The sequence below is a fragment of the Phaethon lepturus genome, unplaced genomic scaffold (assembly GCF_000687285.1).
Source record: "Phaethon lepturus isolate BGI_N335 unplaced genomic scaffold, ASM68728v1 scaffold5930, whole genome shotgun sequence".
Lineage (NCBI taxonomy): Eukaryota > Metazoa > Chordata > Aves > Phaethontiformes > Phaethontidae > Phaethon > Phaethon lepturus.
Window position 1 is genome coordinate 3,327 of NW_010512473.1, and position 19,190 is coordinate 22,516.

The 19,190-nt window shown below is 38.9% G+C and overlaps 1 protein-coding gene across 3 annotated transcripts in view; it reads left to right on the forward strand.

The window, feature by feature from the left end:
- The window catches only part of LOC104620792 (splicing factor U2AF 35 kDa subunit), a 12,052-nt gene extending 1,629 nt beyond the window's left edge, over positions 1 to 10,423 (forward strand). Inside the window, exons 2-8 of one of the 3 annotated variants that reach the window (XM_010287120.1) lie at positions 1,312 to 1,378; positions 2,171 to 2,237; positions 5,617 to 5,666; positions 6,258 to 6,356; positions 7,564 to 7,697; positions 8,031 to 8,123; positions 9,708 to 10,423. In XM_010287120.1, the coding sequence (XP_010285422.1) occupies positions 5,637 to 5,666; positions 6,258 to 6,356; positions 7,564 to 7,697; positions 8,031 to 8,123; positions 9,708 to 9,846 (495 nt within the window). In that variant the 5' untranslated portion in view covers positions 1,312 to 1,378; positions 2,171 to 2,237; positions 5,617 to 5,636 and the 3' untranslated portion in view covers positions 9,847 to 10,423. Of the gene's footprint in view, positions 1 to 695; positions 727 to 1,311; positions 1,379 to 2,170; positions 2,238 to 5,616; positions 5,667 to 6,257; positions 6,357 to 7,563; positions 7,698 to 8,030; positions 8,124 to 9,707 lie in introns of all 3 variants that reach the window. The other 2 variants (XM_010287105.1, XM_010287113.1) reach the window with 2 other exon arrangements.
- The last annotated feature ends 8,767 nt before the right edge of the window (positions 10,424 to 19,190 follow it).

Genomic DNA, 19,190 nt, shown 5'->3' on the forward strand with positions numbered 1-19,190 from the left:
AGTGATGTCTGGGACTGCTACAGCATCGCACCTGGAAGACATGCTGTGTTGTAATGTCTGTAACGTACTTGGCAGATGTGTAGTGTTCACTACAGAAATCTTTATTTGTATGCAGATTGATAATCAGCTGTGATAAAAAATAGAAGAACAGATATCTTATTAATGGGAAGTTACCAGCACAATATTTTTATCTTCTGTTGCTATTGCTGGTGCAGCTACTTTATGGAAGAGCTGTGTTAGGAAAGGTCATGCAATCCAGGGTGATTGAATTACCACCAATCAGCAGAAACACTGTAACTATATGCATGTTTCTGACTGTGTCAAATTGTAGGCTAAAACATAGTTATTTTAAACCTGGGCCATGGAAGCACAAAGCTTTGGTTGGTATGACTGTACCCATTATAAAACAAGTGTGTGATTTTAAATGTGGTGTTATAGAATTTTTTTTTACATGTTAAGTGGGCAGCATATGTAGGTATGACATTGCTGGTCCTCTGACTTCTTTAAGCTCTGAATTCTTACTGTGACTAATTTGTAAGCTAAAATTATTTGGGGATTGCGATTTGTACTAACTACCATTGAGCTTGTATTTTAAGTAATCAAATTTCAATTTTTGAGCTGCTTACAGTGATATGGACGTTTGGAATTTTTTTGTAATATTAGTTTACTAACTTAAACATGGTTTGTTTTTTCAGACAACTTGATTTTAAGAAGAACGGTACAAATGTAAGGTTTCAAGTCTGCCTGGGCTAATTCTTCAAGTAAAAAGCAGAAGGGCTAAAAGGATATTGTCCTTATTTGAAGGATCGGAAACATGTGAACCTATGATGCTATTATATTATTTAAACAGAAATTCCACCAAGAAATTCCTGATGCATAAAATGAGATATAGCTCTTACCTCAAAACCTTACTGTCTGGTGTAACATTTTAGACTCTGGCATCATGTATTATACGCTGTGCACATAACACGATTTTTTTTTTTCCCCCTAGACTTACAATAATGAATCTGGTCTCAAAGGCTAGGCATCTCCAATAATATCACAACAGTTTGATGTTTTAGGTTACTGGACCTCACAACTCCCATTTTGAGGATAGCTGTTGAGACAAATGCAGCTCTTTCTTGGTGGTTAATTAAAACTGTTTTCATAATATGATGGTCTGGATGCAATTTTGGAAGATACTCTGCAAATACAAAAGGAAGTCTTTAGAATATTACTTTTAGCTGTTTGCAAACAAGTTGTCTCTTTGCAATTGTCTATTATATGCACAGCAGCCAGTAGAATTCCCCTTTTTATTTTTTTTCCCCGCAGACCATCTTGATTCAAAACATCTATCGTAACCCCCAAAACAGTGCACAGACGGCTGACGGCTCACACTGTAAGTCCCACAGTTGGAGAAATTTTTTTAAAGAATGGTGTTAAAGAGCCCACTCCTAATTATGAGAAAATAATGTTGGCTTCTGAGCTGCTGACATAAAGCTGTTGCAAACAGGACAAGTGACGGAACTCTTCTTGCGCATAGATCAAGAACTTGTCAAATGTGTGCAATTCAGAATGCAGAATTGGCTGCATAAATTTGACTTGATGCAGATTCTTTTTTGTACTGCAAAGTGAAACTTGATTGCTTAGTAACACTGCATTCTTTTTAAAGGATTTAACCTGCAGACATTTCTCAAATTCTCGATTTAACAAAAAAAAAAAAAGGTATATATGTGATGTACGGTAAGTTTCCCAAAACTGTGGGTTTTCTTTCATCTTAACTTTTTTAGGAAAATGGAGATTTCATGTTATGCTGTAATTATTGTATTACTCCCTTTCCTGGGCTTTTGCTACTAAGAAACCATTCAGTAAAGCCAAATTCAAAAATAACTATCTTTGAGTACTGTGTTTTGATGCCATCTATTACATATCTACCTGAAATCATGCAAAATCCCTCTAGTAATATTGGCGAATAAAATAAAAATACAATAATGGAGTATCATGAGATCTCTATTACTTTACAGTGTTAGGTTGATTCAGAAAGGTCACGAGCTAAGTGAAAGTTCTCCTTCTTGGGAGAGAATAACCACCTCTCTTTCAGCACAGACTCGGCTAAAGCGACCCTAAAGGAAACCAGTTTCTTGTTAAAATTATTTTCCATAATATAAAGTTGTTGCGTTTTGTATTTCAGACCATTGCCCTCTTGAACATTTACCGTAACCCTCAAAACTCTTCCCAGTCTGCTGACGGTTTGCGCTGTAAGTTCATACAAGTTCCTTCACTGGTTCCCTGGGCTTGATTGTCAGAGCTCAGTGTCGACTTAAGCTGGTCTACCATTTTAGTTTTAACAGATCAAACTGACCACATTTCATTAAATGTGTCCAAACAAAACACACACCAAAAAAAAAAAAAAAAACCAACCACCAAAAAATACAAAAAAATTTTTTTGTCCTGCTCACCTTCTTCCCTACTCCCAAAACTATGAGGGGAATGTGAATATCATCTATTAATTCAAAAAGGGTTGAAGTTGAACTTCCCCTGTGAAGCAGTCGTGGTTGCACTGCTTTCTTCCCTCCGCCTTTCTCCCTGCCAGTTGCCTGCATCCTAGGAATGCTTTTCTGTATGTTTTGTGCTACCCATTAGGTTCCACTGTCTAAAAGAGCAGGACAATGACACGTTGACTTCATCCAGAACATATTTCCTGCTCTGTAAATCTTAAGAGAACTTGAATTTGAACCTTTTCAGACTGCATGCAGAAATTTGTCCTAGGTTAATGCAGCTTCTGTTTAGAGTCTACTTTGGAAGAATACACTTTGACTGACAAACGCTTCCCTGCTGGCAGCTGTCCTTTTTGGATAGGTGCATGCTTAAAATTCCTTCCATGCTTTGAAAATCCAAATTCCAAAACCAAGTTGTGTATTTATCTAGGAAAATATATCTTTAAAAGTACTTTTGAGGAGGGGAAGGCATTTGGGTATGGTCATGAACTAATTTAATGACTCCTCATGAGGTAGGAATGGGCATGAGAAAACACACCTACTGTGAGACTGGCAGAAGTTAAATGACCAGGATTGTTGATCGGCGATTACTGATATGTCATTGTGATTGAATCATCAATATTAGAATAAGATTAAAAAAAAGTTTTAGGACCAAAAAGGATTGGTGTTATTTTCTAACTAATATTTCTTGTTGAAGTGAATATTGACTGTGTGGTAATAAAGCTTTGTTTGGCTATTCTTTTTTTTTCACTGTCGGATTATAGACTAGTTCAGATTAGTTACCAGCATTTGATTAGACATGCTTTGTGAATTCAGCCACTAACTTAAAAGTCAACACTGTCTCTTCTGCTTCTAAAAGTAGTAATGGCCCAATTAAGTAACTTGAGTTTTTATGTCACACAATCAAGCTAGATATGTAATGAGCTATGTAAGTTTGTCTAGATGCTTAAACGGTTCTATTGGTTTGTAGGCTTTCTTGTTGCAGATGCTTAGTAGTTAATGCTGTTTCAGTAAACCAAAAAATGTACAGCTGGGTATTTCCACTCTGTCCCTAAATTCTCAATGCGCTGGTAACTAATTTGCACAGAGTTACAGCAGTTTGGTCTGTGAAGCTGTTTAGACTGTACAGCTGCAAGAGTCTTGAACAGATTCTGTAGCGTTCTAAATGCTGGTATCCGACTCTAGTTTGTCTTGACAAGCGGGTAGCTATTTAACAGAGCCCAGCTGTATCTTCTGCGGTAGAGCTGGAGCTCTGTTATCAGTAGGTTTGCTGAAAGTCCTGGCTCCCTGGTTTTTCGATATTTGTCCCTACTTAAGTACTGCATGTATTTTAAATGGATAACTTGGGTAGCGATTTAATGCTTTTGTTGTTGTTGCTTAACTGTCTTCCTTTCTATTGCCGTCGTAGAGGATTAACCTTAGTTTTGAACAGCAATAGTTTTCCTGAGTATTTTAATTAGTAATTGGGCTTCTCAAGGTTCAGATACCAGTAGCCCTGGAATATGAATGTTTGTAAAGCCTGTGCATATGTATGCTTCCCACTTCAGAAGGACATTCAAGTAGTCATTTACTAACTGTTGCTTATGATCTCCTAATTTGACAATGAAATCTCCTTATAAGTTTTTAGCACTTGTCCATCTGGTAAAAAGTAGATATTCCCAGTGTGTCTCTCAGAGCCCATCTGATATCTTTTTAAAAAGAAAGAAAAAAAAAAAAATTAAATTTTTTTATTAGAAAGCTGATATCAGTGGTGTTGGCAGAACTGTGGGAATATAGTTAAGTATTAAACTGTCTAGAAATACTGGTTTAATGTTTGATATTTCCTTAATTTGCTATATAACCATGGGGAAGAAGAAAGTTCTTAAAAGCAAACATTTCAAATGCAGAAACATTGTTAGCCTAAACTATAATAATAAATGCCCCTTAGCCTTCTTCAGGAGGTGAGCTGGGTGGAAGAAAAGTAATTACACTTCCAGGGAGTGTGGCTGGTTAATATTAGAACCTTTGGGGGAAGAGGAAAAAAAAAAATAGGTAAAGTTCATCCAAATGGTAACGGTGGCCAAAAACCACTGAGCCAAAAGCATCTGGCTTTTTTTTTTTCATAGCAGTCTGAAGTGAATAAACTTGGCTTTGTTGGCTCAGTTTCTTGTCTTTCATGTTCTGTGAGCTAGAACAGTAGTGTTTGTAATTTAAAGGCTAGAATATTTTTCTAGCATAAAATGCAGGGTTCATTTTGAAACCGCTCTGCTTGATCTTAATGCACCACTTAACTGCTGAAGAGCTAATACATTAGGCTTTAATGTATACAGCTTAATGTAGTTTAAAATGCTGTAGACTGGAAGAAATAAATGAAGTTCATTTTTCTATTCTTAATGCTTTGAAAAATCAGCCAAACATACATTGTTTTTTATAGCAGCAGGCAAGCAGCACTCATTTGTAAAGTCCAGCTTGGAGCATGAAAATAGTCTAACCTGAATATATGGCTCGCTTGTCTTGCACTAAAATGTCTTCTGCAGGACTGCAGAAAAATTAAGCAATACTCAAAATTAAACTAGAAAATTGCTCTCTGTTGCAAAGCATGATGGTACCCTTCTTTGAGGGCACTGAGAAAAGTATGTCATTTCAATAAATATTTTGAGCAAATTTAAAAAGAGAATTCTGGGCTACATTACATTGTGAACTCTCAAATTCTAGTGTATAAGCTGGAGAGGTGGACATGTTAAAATGAAATTCTGCCTTTAGGAAGAGGAACACTAAATTGTAATCATGCTTTAAAACATGCAAATGTAACGAAGCACTTGCCTTCTGTTTAGGTAAAATTGTTGGCAGAGAGTGGGACTGTACATTCATTTTAAGTGATATTTCAAAGTAATTCCTTTCCTCTTCCTTTAAATTTGTGGCATACAAGTTTGGCTCTGATTAAAATTTGTTCTGGTTTGATCATGTCAATGTCATGTTTTGACATATACTTTGGGGACTCAAAGCTCTTCACACATTTTTAATATTCCTATTAGTTAGCTCCATGCTATATGGTGTCTTTTATGCTCCAGATGGCCTCTCTAGATTGTTTTGTAGTATGATCAAAATCTCTTCTTCCTTATTTATAGGTTCTAATCGATATGACTCTTGATTTTTACAGGTGCTGTGAGCGATGTTGAGATGCAGGAACATTATGATGAGTTCTTCGAGGTATGTAAAAATGCATAACAGTGTTCATGGATTTGTTGACACAAATGAGTTAGATGGATTCAGAGAAAAGTGCTTGTTTCCTCAGGTGTTTGTGTAAATCTCTCAGTGCTAAATATTTCCTGGTATAACCTTTGGTTACTTTGGCTTTAACTTTACTGTTTACGTTATACTTTTTTTTTAAAAACCAGCAACTTAAGCAATGCAGTGTTTTGGTTCCATTATCCCCTTCTTTCCTGTAAATTTCAAATATACTTAGTTATTTGTATAGAAGCAAATTAAGTAAACCTTATAGCATCAAGGCTTACATGTAGTGTTTTCAGTGTGTCTTACATATTTTATAAATATGGTATGCGTGTTTTCCATAGCTTTTTATTGTTTCCTGTTAGTGCTGTACTAACTACAGATGGACGCAGTACAGGCCAAGCAAGTACTAATTTTAAAATAAAAAATATAAGAAAAAAGGGGGCTTTTGGTTTGCCTTTTTTTTTTTTAAAGGAAGGCCTTCTTCGGTACTTACAAACAGCTAAATGCAATACTTCTGTACTCTAAAACTAATGTGCTGCAAACTTTAATTGGCTGCTTTGTGCTTAGGAGGTCTTCACAGAAATGGAAGAAAAATATGGTGAAGTTGAGGAGATGAACGTTTGTGATAACCTTGGAGATCATCTAGTTGGAAATGTATATGTAAAGGTAGGATGAGAGACATGTTTATATAATCAATAGGGTTAGTATTTATTGATTTATAGTTTTAAAAGCTACTGTATGCTTGTACATTTTGCGAGAGTAGCTCTTCAGAATATAAGCTCCTTTCCAACTACATGATATAAAATAAAGAGTGAAAATGTGAGTGGAGACTGAAAGAAATTTTAAGAGATGATGAGAAGCTTTCTTGATAGTCAAAATATGTGTCATTTTCATAAAGATTAACACTTTTTAAAAAAACGGTTAGAAACACAGTCACCACTGCTGGACTGGTTAGTTTGCCAGGATTAATTTGGGGTCTGTCTTCCCATCATGCTGCTTTTTAAGCACTTCATTATAAGCAGAGGTTTATTTGCAACAGGTGTGTTTGTTTTCAACAGGTGCATTTATTTTCTAACTTCCCAGTTAAATAAAATACCTTGTAAGCATGTTACATTTGGCAGTAGCTGGGTGGTTAAGGTGCAAACTGGAGCACTTAGGTTTAGGTCTTGAAAATCATTGGTATCTCTTGAATAATGAATACAGAGTTGTCACCTGCAGAAATTTTATTGTGTGTACACAGTGCTGGGGAGGTATGAGAGAGTTTGTTTGCATATTTTTACTGTACATTCCCTTAACTGTAAAGTGTTTTCATGCCTAAAATTCTCAGCTGTGTAGGTCATAATTGGAAATGAAAATGGGTTTTTAAAATTTTCAAGCTGCTTAGCTGTGAAAGGGTATTTTGAATGGAAGTTTTACATTCATTGTAAAACAGGATCAGATTTTTGTAAATTCTAATTTAAATTAATGAGAGCTTCAGTTCCCATGCACATTTCACTTATGTTTGAAAAAATCAATTACATTTGGAGCATTAGTATTCTAGGAAGTACTCTTAAGTATTCTCGTTGTTTAAAGATGTACTAAGAAAACAAAATACCTTCTATCATATCTTTTAATACAAGCCACACAATTTGAAAGACCGTATAGAACACAATGAAGAGAAAATACCAATGTTGTGATTAGCTCTGAGTGCGGATCAGTGAAAAGGTAGCATCTTTACCATTTACTTGATGGGACTGTCCCAGGAACGCTGAAGCAGTTTCTAGTTTGGTTACTAGTCCTAAGCCTTAGATAACGCACAACTGATTTGATAGGAATCTTTTCTCTTCCTCTGTTGCTTCTCTGTAATATGAGGAAATGTTAATTTTGCTTTCAGTTCCGCCGTGAAGAAGATGCGGAAAAGGCTGTGATTGACCTGAACAATCGCTGGTTTAATGGACAGCCTATTCATGCTGAACTTTCACCTGTGACTGACTTCAGAGAGGCCTGTTGCCGTCAATATGAAATGGGGTAAAAAGCAACTTCCTGTTGGCCTGTGACAGTATCTTTGAAATGCTTGCACAGATGGGTGGTTCCTTGGGTGTGGCTTTTAGGTGTATCTTAGTGCAGGAAAACGACAACTTCAGGTAATGTTAATATGGAGGACCTGAGGTCAACCTTTTGCCTTTGCCATCTTCTTAGGATTTTGATCTGGGAGCGAGTCACTGTCAGTAAATGATGCTTGCAATTTACTGGTTTTAATGTTAGAGGTGATCAACTTCTTTAGATGGCTAGAGGTCCACTAGGGATTAGGGCAAACAGGTACAGTGGAATTTTAATTGTGTCTCTTGAATTCTGTTTCAGAGAGTGTACACGAGGAGGTTTCTGCAACTTTATGCATTTGAAGCCCATTTCTCGAGAGTTAAGACGTGAGTTGTATGGGCGTCGTCGTAAAAAGTAAGTTTGCTTTTAAACATGATTAAAGAGGTAAATTAAGGATCAGTTGCTGAAAATTCTGAAGGCAAATCTTTAAACTTAAGGCTTCTCTTTTTTCCTAATGCAGTTTTGATGCATGCCAATGAAAGGGCATCAAGTAAAGCTAGCAAGTGGCTAGTTTAGAACACAGGACTAGGTCTTTTTTTTTTTCTTTTTTTTTTAAGTTATGGTGCTTCTTGCTCTGCAGTGCTGTGGATGCGGGAAGTTGATGTGCCTTTAAGAGAACGCAGGGTTCAAGGAGAAGAATATTCACTGAGTTACTAAGTACACAGGACCTACCTGTGGTTCATATCTCCAAACTGAACTGTTACAGGCTGGCATCATTTGGGAGAAGTATTGCTTTATTTGCTTGTGGCCTGTGTTAGAAACAGGCTACTTGGCTCATGGGCATTTTGGCAGGATCAGATTGGCCAACTTTCAGCATGATGCACAATCAAGCATATCTATAGATTATATTCAGGACCCAACCTTATTTGTTTTTAACAGTTGATGGATAACTTTTCTAGTCTATATTCATTCCTTAGTGTTAGTAAGGAGTCATAGTTAAGCAAGTCGAGTTAGTAAAGTCGCTGTATTGAGATCACTGTTTATTAACACTAGCCTCACAACATGACCCTTCTTGATAGGAATTCTCAGTAAGGCAAAGGAATAGCAATTTTGCTTAATGGCAAAAAAAACCCAACAGTGATAAATACATTTATTATGTTTTTATATTAAGGTACCTTGTAGAAAGGCTTACACCACTGCTGTTACTACGATACTTGTCTTGTGGGTGGTTCACTTCAAGCAGATTGAATCCAGCACACTTTAGGATCTTGCTGTTTAGGATAGGCTTGTAAAATTGTTGAACTTCCTTTTATATAGAGCACAGTTTTGTAGGTTTCTTTCAATCACGGAAGCCTGGGATTATGAACATGTTTTTCCTATAAATGTCTCTAATTGGCAGTGTCTTTGAATTTGTGAAGATTAATTTAACTTTGTAAAACATAGATTGTGTTGCTTAGGCACATATATGTCCTAATATACCCCAATTAATATTAATTTAAACTTAAATGTAAGCTTTTAAGATGTTTGAATGATTTCTGAAAAAGACGAAAAAGAGAACTGAGTTGTAATTGCTAATTAATGTGGTTGATTTAATAGGAGTGGACTTAAAAACAGCTGTAGGCTTTTGCTGTGTGTTGTTGAGAACTGTTCATAACTGCAAAAGCAGGTGTCCCCTTCTACTTCTTGATGAACAGCTGTGTCACAGTGCATTTGGTGCTTCTGCATGCCTTTGCTTCAGTTTTGCACACTTGTTATAATGGATGACTGGCAGGGAAGCAGTTGAGTCTTTTAACAATATGGGTCAACTCCTCGGTATTAAGTTTGTTCAGTCTGTAAATACATGGTTTTGCATCCCGAGTGCCAATTTACTAATCCTTCTCATGCTACATTGTCTGTCTTCTCCCTCATTACTTACATCCTTAAGTGTTCCACTGTGTGGTACTGCAAGTAAGTTGCTGAATGTGATGAAACAATAAAATATTCAAAATTTCTTTGAAGGCATAGATCCAGATCGAGGTCCCGTGAACGTCGGTCTAGATCCAGAGATCGTGGTCGTGGAGGAGGTGGTGGTGGAGGAGGAGGACGTGAACGTGATAGGAGGCGGTCAAGAGATCGTGAAAGATCTGGTCGATTCTGAGCCATGCCATTTTTACTGTATGTCTGCTAGAAAGTGTTGTAGTTTGACCAAACAAGTTCATAATGAGATTTTTTTTAAAGATGGGCTTCTGAATAAAAAATTTGTAGTGATACAGTATTCTTTGTGTAACTTGTTTCTTGTGGGGGGAGTCTTTTTAACTGTCATTCCTCTATCTTGACAAATACCTGGATTAACTATGCCTGAGGGAAAGGTGGTAAATGTATTGGAGGAGCGCCAGTTTTGGTTTTGGTTTGTTTTTTTTTTTTTTTATTTGGGTATAATTTGAACTGTTGATGAAAATGTGTGTGTATATAATATAAAATATTATATACATAGTAAAAATAATATACTGCTTAAGAAACAGTTACTCACATAAATTTCCCTTTTCTGCTATGCTGTCTGCTTATTTAGGTTAGTTTAGGCACATTTAAAAGGAAGGCTGTGCGAAATGCATTTATTTACCAAGTAGAAACGCTTAGTTACAAAAATGTATGTTTGTTTGTTACCAGAAGTCTGTGCTCTGTCTATCAATGTGACTGTGGCATTTACAATAAATCCGATTTCTTGGTGTAAAATCAAAAGCCTATTTTCTAAGCACCCTGGAGTAGTTCAGTTGCTACTCCTGGCTGTGCCAGAGTTCATAGTCCAATTTTTTTATGATTCTTGACTAAATTCCTTGTCTTTGGCTGGAAAAAAGTTGCCTAGTGCAGTGTGGGAAAAATAATATTTTTATTGCAATGATTCATAATAGGCAGGTGAGGTTTTCTTAAAAAAAACCCTCATGCTCCATGCAACATGATACATAGCACTATTGAAGGAAATGCAAGGTCCTATATACAAAGACCAGATTTCTTAAGAGACTAATTTTTTTTTTTCCATTCTGCGTTCTCTTAGCTGTCATTTAAGGAAAAGCATTTTGTTAGTGTTCAAGGTCAAACTAACGGGATACTACTGGAAAATATTTTTTTCCAGCTTTACCGGCTTTCTGATAGTCTCAAGTGTGATAAAAGCTAATGGATAGATGGCACTTTCTTCACAAACAAGACATCTTTTTCTGTCTGATAGATATATTTCATAGATTGTGTGTCTCAAGAAGTTAAAGCTCTAATTGAAATGTTGCTGGAACATCTTGAGAGGCAGTTTGTACAATGGCTGACTTCCGGTTTAACTTCATTCATGTCTGCTTTTATTCAAAGTGGCACGTAGTAAGGAATTTTGGTCAGTGGTCATTATTTCTTCAAGATACAACTTTTATGTACATGAAGCTACATAACCCAATGTAGCTTTCCAATGTGGGAGAGAATTTACTAGTGCTTTTTTAGTTCTGAGTTAGATAACTTGCAAAATGATAAATCTGCACTATGATGATTGTTTTAAAAAAAAGTAAAGAAATAGGATATGGAAGCATTACGTAGCCAGATAAACCAGCTTCTTTCTGCCTCCAGCATAAGTATAAAACCATGTTTCTCACTAGAACTTGGAGTTTGCAAACAAAATAATATTGGAAAAATTAGCTTTTCCAAGTTAATCTGCTTTGCCTCTTGCAACTAAATTCTTGTACCAGTTCAATTTGAATTTATTTTGTTCGCACTGGATGGCTTGGCCAACCAGATTGTGGAACTTAACTGTGCCAGTAAAGTTTTTGAAGAAAATTATCTCTCCGTGAAGGTGGCTTCACTGCTTATGTTTTGTTGCAAGTAAATAAATTATACTTTCTCTTCACTGGAAGAAATTGAACAGTGCCTGGCATTAGATGGCTGAACTGAAATCTGTGGTATTTCTGCTAGGCATTAGGAACATTGATTTAGTTCTTGCAGTTTACAGGATATTAATCCAATTCCATTTCTTCAGTGAGATTTAGGATTATTAGTGAGCTAAATTAAATCTCGATCTCAAAAAAGTGAGGATAGTCTTTCTGTTTTTTTTTTTAAACGGTATCTAGTATAATGCGGATAGTGTTTAAAAAGGTTTAGGATTTTTTTTTTCCACAGATTAACAACAGAAGCTGATTTGCTTTATAAACAAGTTAGTTTTAAACTGGTATAAATGTGCCCCTGTAACAGCTTTCGTCTGTGTATCTAAGCCCTGTTAAACTGCAGGTACATTTTTGCATGAACGGATAGCAGAAGGCTGATTTTTTTTTTTCCCCCTCTTCCCCCAATACAATTTTTCTTATGAAAGCACTCCTGAATTCCACCAGACGCATCATTTTATAGTCTGATTGCACAGCTACACAAAAATTAACCAGGTAACTGGAATATGTCATAACGGGCACTGAAAGCAATGGATTTTACTGGATACTCGAAGGAAAAAACTCATGTACTGATCATATAATGATTACCTAGTGAGAGCATTCAGCACATAAACTAAGCTCGTGACATATCTTCAGTTAGCTTCACCTTTTAAGACTATACTACCAGTTAAAATAATCAAATTTAAAGTCTAAACTGCACAAATTTGGTTAAATACATATGGTAGTGCAAACTGTATTGGTTTACCAATACAAACCAAGTGGAAATCCTACCTCCCCCTTCTGTTGTTGCTCACAATGTCTTAAGAGTAAAACTTCTTCCCCTTCCTTTCCAAAGGAAGGACTTCTCTCAAATATTTTGTTGTACTTCTCACAGATATTGCATTGTTGCCTCTTCTGTTAAACAGTGGATTTTAATTTATGGAATTCCTTTACCTCAAATAAGTGACAGCATACAATATTTTCTGAAGTCTGAGTCAATTAGGTTGAAACTGTTAATCCCAAGTGGCTTCCTCTTCTTTGTATTTGGCTCTTACTCTGTGAAAATGCTGCTTGTCCATGAATATGATGTATGCTGAGACTGTAAAACCAAATGGAGAAAACTTGTTCAAAATAAAGCCTTTTTTTTATAAGAATCTGACAAAAATTATCCCTTTCCTTTAGATGGGATGCTGCTCTTTAAATGACTAATGAGGACATAGACTACAAGTTTCAAATTCTTAGCTCTTGTCTTGAGCTGTTTTTTGAGTGTTTCTGTGCCTCCTGGTTTTTATTAAAGCTGGTGGAGCATGTCTTCAACTGAGAAAGTATCAAAAAAGTGCAACTTGGGGTTAGGAGCTGGGGTTTTGGTTTGTTTTTTTTTAAATTGGTAAGGTTTCTGGCTAAGAGATCCTGCAAGTTTGTTTATTGTGATGGACCTTAAGAGAGCAAGAAGACTTGCTTTTGACAGAGCATATTTAATTGAAGAAATTAGTAACTGAGAAGGGACAGTGGCTTTTTAAAGATTTTTTCCCTAGCTTTGTGTTGCTTAAGCTGCAAAACTTTCGGCACTGACAGTTCTGTCCATTGCCACTATTTACAACAGCACCTTAAACTGAATACACCATCTTTAATATGTTAGAAATTAAACTGCTTTCATAGCAGTTCGGGGCGGGGATGTTAATCACTCTGTTCTCCAAACTCTTGTAACTGCTGACGCTGCTGCACTGATGACTGCCCCAAAAACCAGTCCGCTTCAGAAGTCAGAGCTAAAAAATGGAACCGAATTGGTGTGTGCTCACGTCAGCTGGTAAGGAAGTAATGCCTAAGAGGTAAGGCTGTCATAGAAGAGAATATTTGTAGCTGCCTTTGCCATTTATTGCAAGGATGAAGCTGGGTTATATTACTGTAGAGCACAATTTTATTTTGCAGTGCATTTTGAAAAAAAAAAAAATCAAAATTACAGCCCAATGTCTGTGGAATAATTCAATATTTATGAATAAATCAACGTCTTCATGTTTAATTGATACATGATGTGTTCTGAAACCGTGCACAAGTATTTCTAAATTAATCCGATTAGCCAGTGTTACTTTTTTTACAAATGTCTCCCAAATTCTTTTTGCAATATTCAATTTGTTAAATCCATACTTACGGAAAATGGAGCAATTCTCCTGAACTTGGTGGACGATCCTTCCTTGTCAGCAAGGTGCTCATCAGTCATAAAAGATCTAATCCCCTGTGTTAATGCACGTCATGTTTTATTTCTTGTAAAATTGTAACCTCCAACAAGAAGAACCACTAATGGAAGGACACTGCTACCCTGTACCACAGTCCCCTTTGTATTTCAGGAGAACTACTTCAGAAGGTCCCCGTTTTCCTGCTGGAAAAAAAAGTCTTGACAATTTTACTGTCAAAAAAGTTGTTAATTCAATTGATCTAAAGTTTCAACTGTAGATTGGATTTGTGGAATCCAGTTTGAATGGTGGAAGCTCACAACCCTGATCTGCTGCCAACAGACTGGCTCTGGTAGCCAGTGGCTTCATTTCAATGTATGCAAAGTGGGAGGGGAAGGGTGTGCTTATCTCTAACTGTTCAGACACAAATGCCGCCTACTTCGCAGTGCTCTGAAAATCACCTGGTTCGATATTTTTCCATAATTTCAGTTTCGGTGTTTGCTTTCTAACTAGATTGTTTTCACAGGACCAAAGGCAAGTTATGTGCATTCGTACATTAGCAGAGCAGAAAGGTGATAACTTCTGATGGAGTGGTGGGAGGCGAGCAAGGCTGGGGGCAGCAACTTCTCAGGTGAGCTGGAGCCCTGTAGCAGCTTGTGTGAGTATGGTTGCCCCTTTGATGCAACTATCTTAAAAATATTCACAGCTCTTCCAGCTGTTCCTCCTAGGAAAAGAAAATTACTATGATTCAGGCATTCCTTTGGTCCAAACCCATGCATTTTTGACAAAAGTACGCAGAGAGCTGTTTTACTGAGCACTGTGAAATTGGTGTGCTACAGGCCGCTTCCAGCTCTCGGTTTCCAAAGCTGCTCTTTTAGTTAGGTCTGGAGGAAAAAAAAATTATAAATTGTTTCTGCTTTGGCTTCAGTGAGCCGCAAGACAAAGTGGGGAGAAACGCAGCAGATAGCAATCATGCTGGTCTCCCTGTCTCTGTTTCTCACAGCAAAGCCTTTAGTCTACCAGGCTGAGGCCTGCTGTGCTTTTGCCCAGCACCTGGCTCGATTTCAAGTCTTGATACCTATGGAACTGAATATTGGCCATGTTTCAGATGGTTCTCACTTTCTTCCTGGAGCTGTCTGGGATTCCAGCCAGGCAGAGGGAGGGAGCTACTCCCACTGCAGCCCTGCAGCCTGGGCACCAGCCTGCCTCCTGGGCCTGAATGCCGGCGGAAGAGCCGGGAAAGCCACCGCTCCTCTTTTCTACCCACCCCTGTGTCCCTTGAGAGTTAATACTGCTCGTGTCTCAGAGAAAGACAAGAGCACGCTTCACGGATCAAAACAGTCCTGCATCTTCCATCACTTTCTCTTCCTTCTTCTCTAGTGAACACGGAGGATGCTTCTTCTTGTGTTGGTGGAGAAAAATGTCCTGGAGATGCAGGAGGAAGAGACTTGATAAAGGGACTTCTGAGGCGGGGCATGAAGAACCGATTTCTGGACAAAGCACAAGTGGAAAGTGAGCAGACTGCCTCACTGACTTTGGAATTGCACACAACATTAATTGTTGCATTGCTGGGCTGGGGATGGGCAAGGGAAATTCCGAAGTTTAAGGCCAAAATCTGATCAAGTAATAGTCTTATTAATGTCTGGGCCAGTCTTCATTCTGGAGGGGTTTGACTCATGATTTTTCACTCTTTCATGTGACCATGTTGACCACAACAAAGAGACGTTTAATTGCCTTTCTTGCTCAGACTCCAAGGAGGCAAGCTTTTGGTCTTCTAGACAACTCTCTGATTCTCAAACACACACGTGGTGTCAGCTGTAACACTTTACAGAAAGACCATCTTCAGCAAAGAAAATGGATCTGTAGGTGAAAGGAGAGAAGCAGATTATGTCCTCCTGATAGTAGTAGTAGATGACTTGAGCAAGGTGTCTGACAGAGTCTCTCACTTCACTGTGGTATCCAAACTGGGTTATTCCAGTCTGCACAGGTAGCTTTCCAGATGAGAGAAAAACTGGCTGGGTCACTGGGCTTAGAGGGCAGTGATTAATGGTTCATACCCTCCCTGGAGACCAGTTACAAGTTCCATATGGGTCTGTGCTGGTATCTATCCTGTTTTAATATTTTTTAATCAGTGACTTAGAGGAGAAAATGAACACATCCTCATTGGCTTTGTGGATGACACCAAACCGGGGTGGTGCACCTGACACACTAGCAGGCAAGGAAGTCATCCGTGAGGACCTGGACAGGCTGGAGGGATGAGCCAGCAGGAACATCATGAAATTCAGCAAGAACAAAGCTAAAGTCCTACCCCTTGGGTGGACAAACCCCTGGCAGGGCACAGGCTGGGAAGCAGCTCTGCAGGTGAGGCCCTGGGGGTCGTGGTGGGCAGCAAGCTGGATGTGAGGCCACAGGGTGTCCTGGAAGCAAAGCAAGGTGGAACTGCATCCTTGGTGGCGTAAACAGGGGCAGGCAACACACTGAGGGAAGTGACTATCCCCCTCTGCTCAGCACCCGTTAGACCATACCTAGATACTGCCTACTGTTTTGGGCCCCAAGTAGGGGAAAGACGTGAGTAAGTTGGAGTGAGCTGGTGGGGGGGTGGACCTCCAAGACAGTCAGGGGCTAGTGTGGTGGCCTGGTGAGGAGAGGCCAGGGGACCACGGCTTGCTTATCTCAGGGAGGGGATGACTGTGGGGGAACCACCTCCTTACGCCTACAGGGAGGTCAGCAAGAGGAAAGGTCATGATCTTTACTGAAGTCATAAATTGGAAGAAGGGAGGTTCCAGCTGGGTGAAGGAGGACAGTCAGGGATGGGACTGGCTGTGCAGTCTCTGCCCTGGGAGGCCTTAAAGACCTGACTGGACAAGGCGTGAGCAACATGGGTTGATCTCTAGATGGATTCTGCTTTGAGCAGGAGGCTGGACTGCAGACCTCCTGAGGTCCCTTCCAGCCTGAGCAATGCTACTGTTCTGATGTTAAGTCCTTCTTGCTGCAAGTTTGACCGTTTCCATTTTCTCCTGTTCTGAAGGAACATGAAAAATGGTTTATCCCCTTCCTCGTTGCCCTTTAGCTAAGTGAAGACAGTTCTACCTCTTTTCCGTTTTCTTTGAACAACTCCACTTTTTTTGGTCTTTCCTCCTAGGCCATGTCCCACATGGGATGTATCTTTTTTGAAATGCAGCATTCCAGATGGGCCATGGTACCTCAACAAAGAGCACCAGTGCTGAGAGTGCCATGTGTCCTGCAGACTATACTCCTGTTTGCATAACTGTGTGTTTGCTCTTTTCACAACAGTAGGGCCTTGTTGCCTCACATTGAGTTTGCCTGGCACTACAGTCGTACCTTCCACTCTACACACTGCTGTCCAGATAGTGGCTATTCGAGAGTTGATTGCTCCTGCCTAACTGTAAAATTTTGCATTTGTCCTTATCAGCCAACTTCCTATTTTCTCATCTCTTTTCTCCAGTCTGTCAAAGATCAGTTTGAACTATGATTTTGTCCGCCAAATTGTTTGCAGCCTCTCCCATGCAGTTAAAATATGGAGTGGCTCTTCTTGGGCTGGTTTTTCCTCCCTTTGTATACAAACATTTCCATAAGCTTGTGCGATAGCCTTGTGCTCTCCCTTCCCAAAAAGGCTCTGGGTGCCATCAAAGCACCATTGGTTCTTTGGGTGACTTCATTAGTCGCTCACAAAAAGCCTCCTCCACCTGATCTTCCTCCTTCAGCGATCCTACCACAATAGTATTTACCTTTTTCCCCACTCCCTTTGATCACTGGCTGCTGATATCCAAGGGATCTCTCTCCTCAATCTTTCAATCTTCAGCATGTCTACTCATCAGTAATACAATAAACAACATTCTCCGCTTGCCATTCCTAAACAAACTGTTTAATGCTATGTTAATATTCCAGTCGGTGGCACATCACCACTATGCTGATCAAATCATAATTTTGATTATATACCAATCCTCCCCGCAATTCCTCTTGTTCCTTGGGAGAAAAACAATCCTAAGCATTGTCAGCTCTCAGGAAATGGCTTCAGTGGCTCCACTTACAAAATTGGTAGTGACTTGCTGATTTGTGTGAGTTATTCAGAAGTCTGGGTTGAAGATTAATCTAAGTGTCCTACTGATTGGGCTCAGCCAGAATGGTCTAATGAGCAGGCAGTGGGGTGGAGAAAAGCTTTATGTATTCATTTCTAGCCACCATGACTGATTTTAATGCCACTAATGCCAATGGCACAGTGTGGGCAAGTGTCACTGTGGATATCTTTCAGGGTTTTAAGTCAAAACCCACATTTTCTTGTAAGCGTTGCCAGTTTACCTTCACCTGGCTGCTGTCACTGTGAAGGAGATCAAATTTTGAGTGCAGAGCTGTGGTGCAATTACAAATCCCTCTCATTAGCCTCACACATTATGTTCAGGTAGTTTCCAACATGCCTAGTGCTGTCACTTGGTCTTACAAGTCTCCTCTGAGGTATCTGTTTTACATTTTGCAGGATCTGGCAAATCCATCTGTGCTGTCGGTTTCATATTTCAATGTCCATCTGCCTGAAGCTGCAGTGGTTGCTGTGAGGCTGGGACTTTTTCAGACAGAACAGCTGACTCAGTGTCTCTTCCCTCAGTCCCTCCTGAAAGGCATAAAAGGTATGGTTATCCCTCCTTGGGTATGCTCTGCAGGTACAGCTGCAGTTTTCAAACACTTGCACCCATTCTGTTCCAAATACTCATGGATTTTTGCTTCACTGTGCTTTGTGTCTGGGCCTCATGTGTGCCTTGGTGTCTCACGGTTTTCCTGATACCCATTCCAAGGGCCATCACTGTTTTCACACTCTGCATTCCGCTTGTGCCATTCTGTAATTTAGCTGCACCAAATGCAAGCTAGAATCTGATTCCACGTGCTTTTCCAATTGATGTTTTTCCAGTGGGTCTAATGGTTACTTGTGCAAACCTCACTTTACGTGCATATTTAAGACATAACTAGCTAGGCAAATTGCAATTTAAAGTAAATAATTGTCCTGTTCAACAGCAGTATTTTCTAGTAAATGTTTCTTCAGGAAAATGAGAATAACAACGTGGAATTCAAAGTAGGTTTACATCTACTTTGATCTAGAAAAGGGCAGGGAAAAAGCAATGTAATTTGCCATCAGCGTGGATTTTTATGTGTAATTTGTGGATTTTTAGCATACGTAATAAACCAGCTGCCTCAGTGTTGCTGCCTGTTTAAGGCTGATAGAAAATACCTGGCTTTTCTCTTGATTTGTCTTTAATTGCTCAGTGTTTTTCCTGTGTGTTTTCACAAATTTCACCCCACATCCTAGTTATGGTCCACTTTGTAACCAGAGTGATCCTCGACCCTCTGTGACCCTAAGACTGGCCATTCAGCTTCAGACTAGTCACATCTGAAGTGTGCTAGGAGCAGAAGGTCCCCATGTGCCGTAAGAA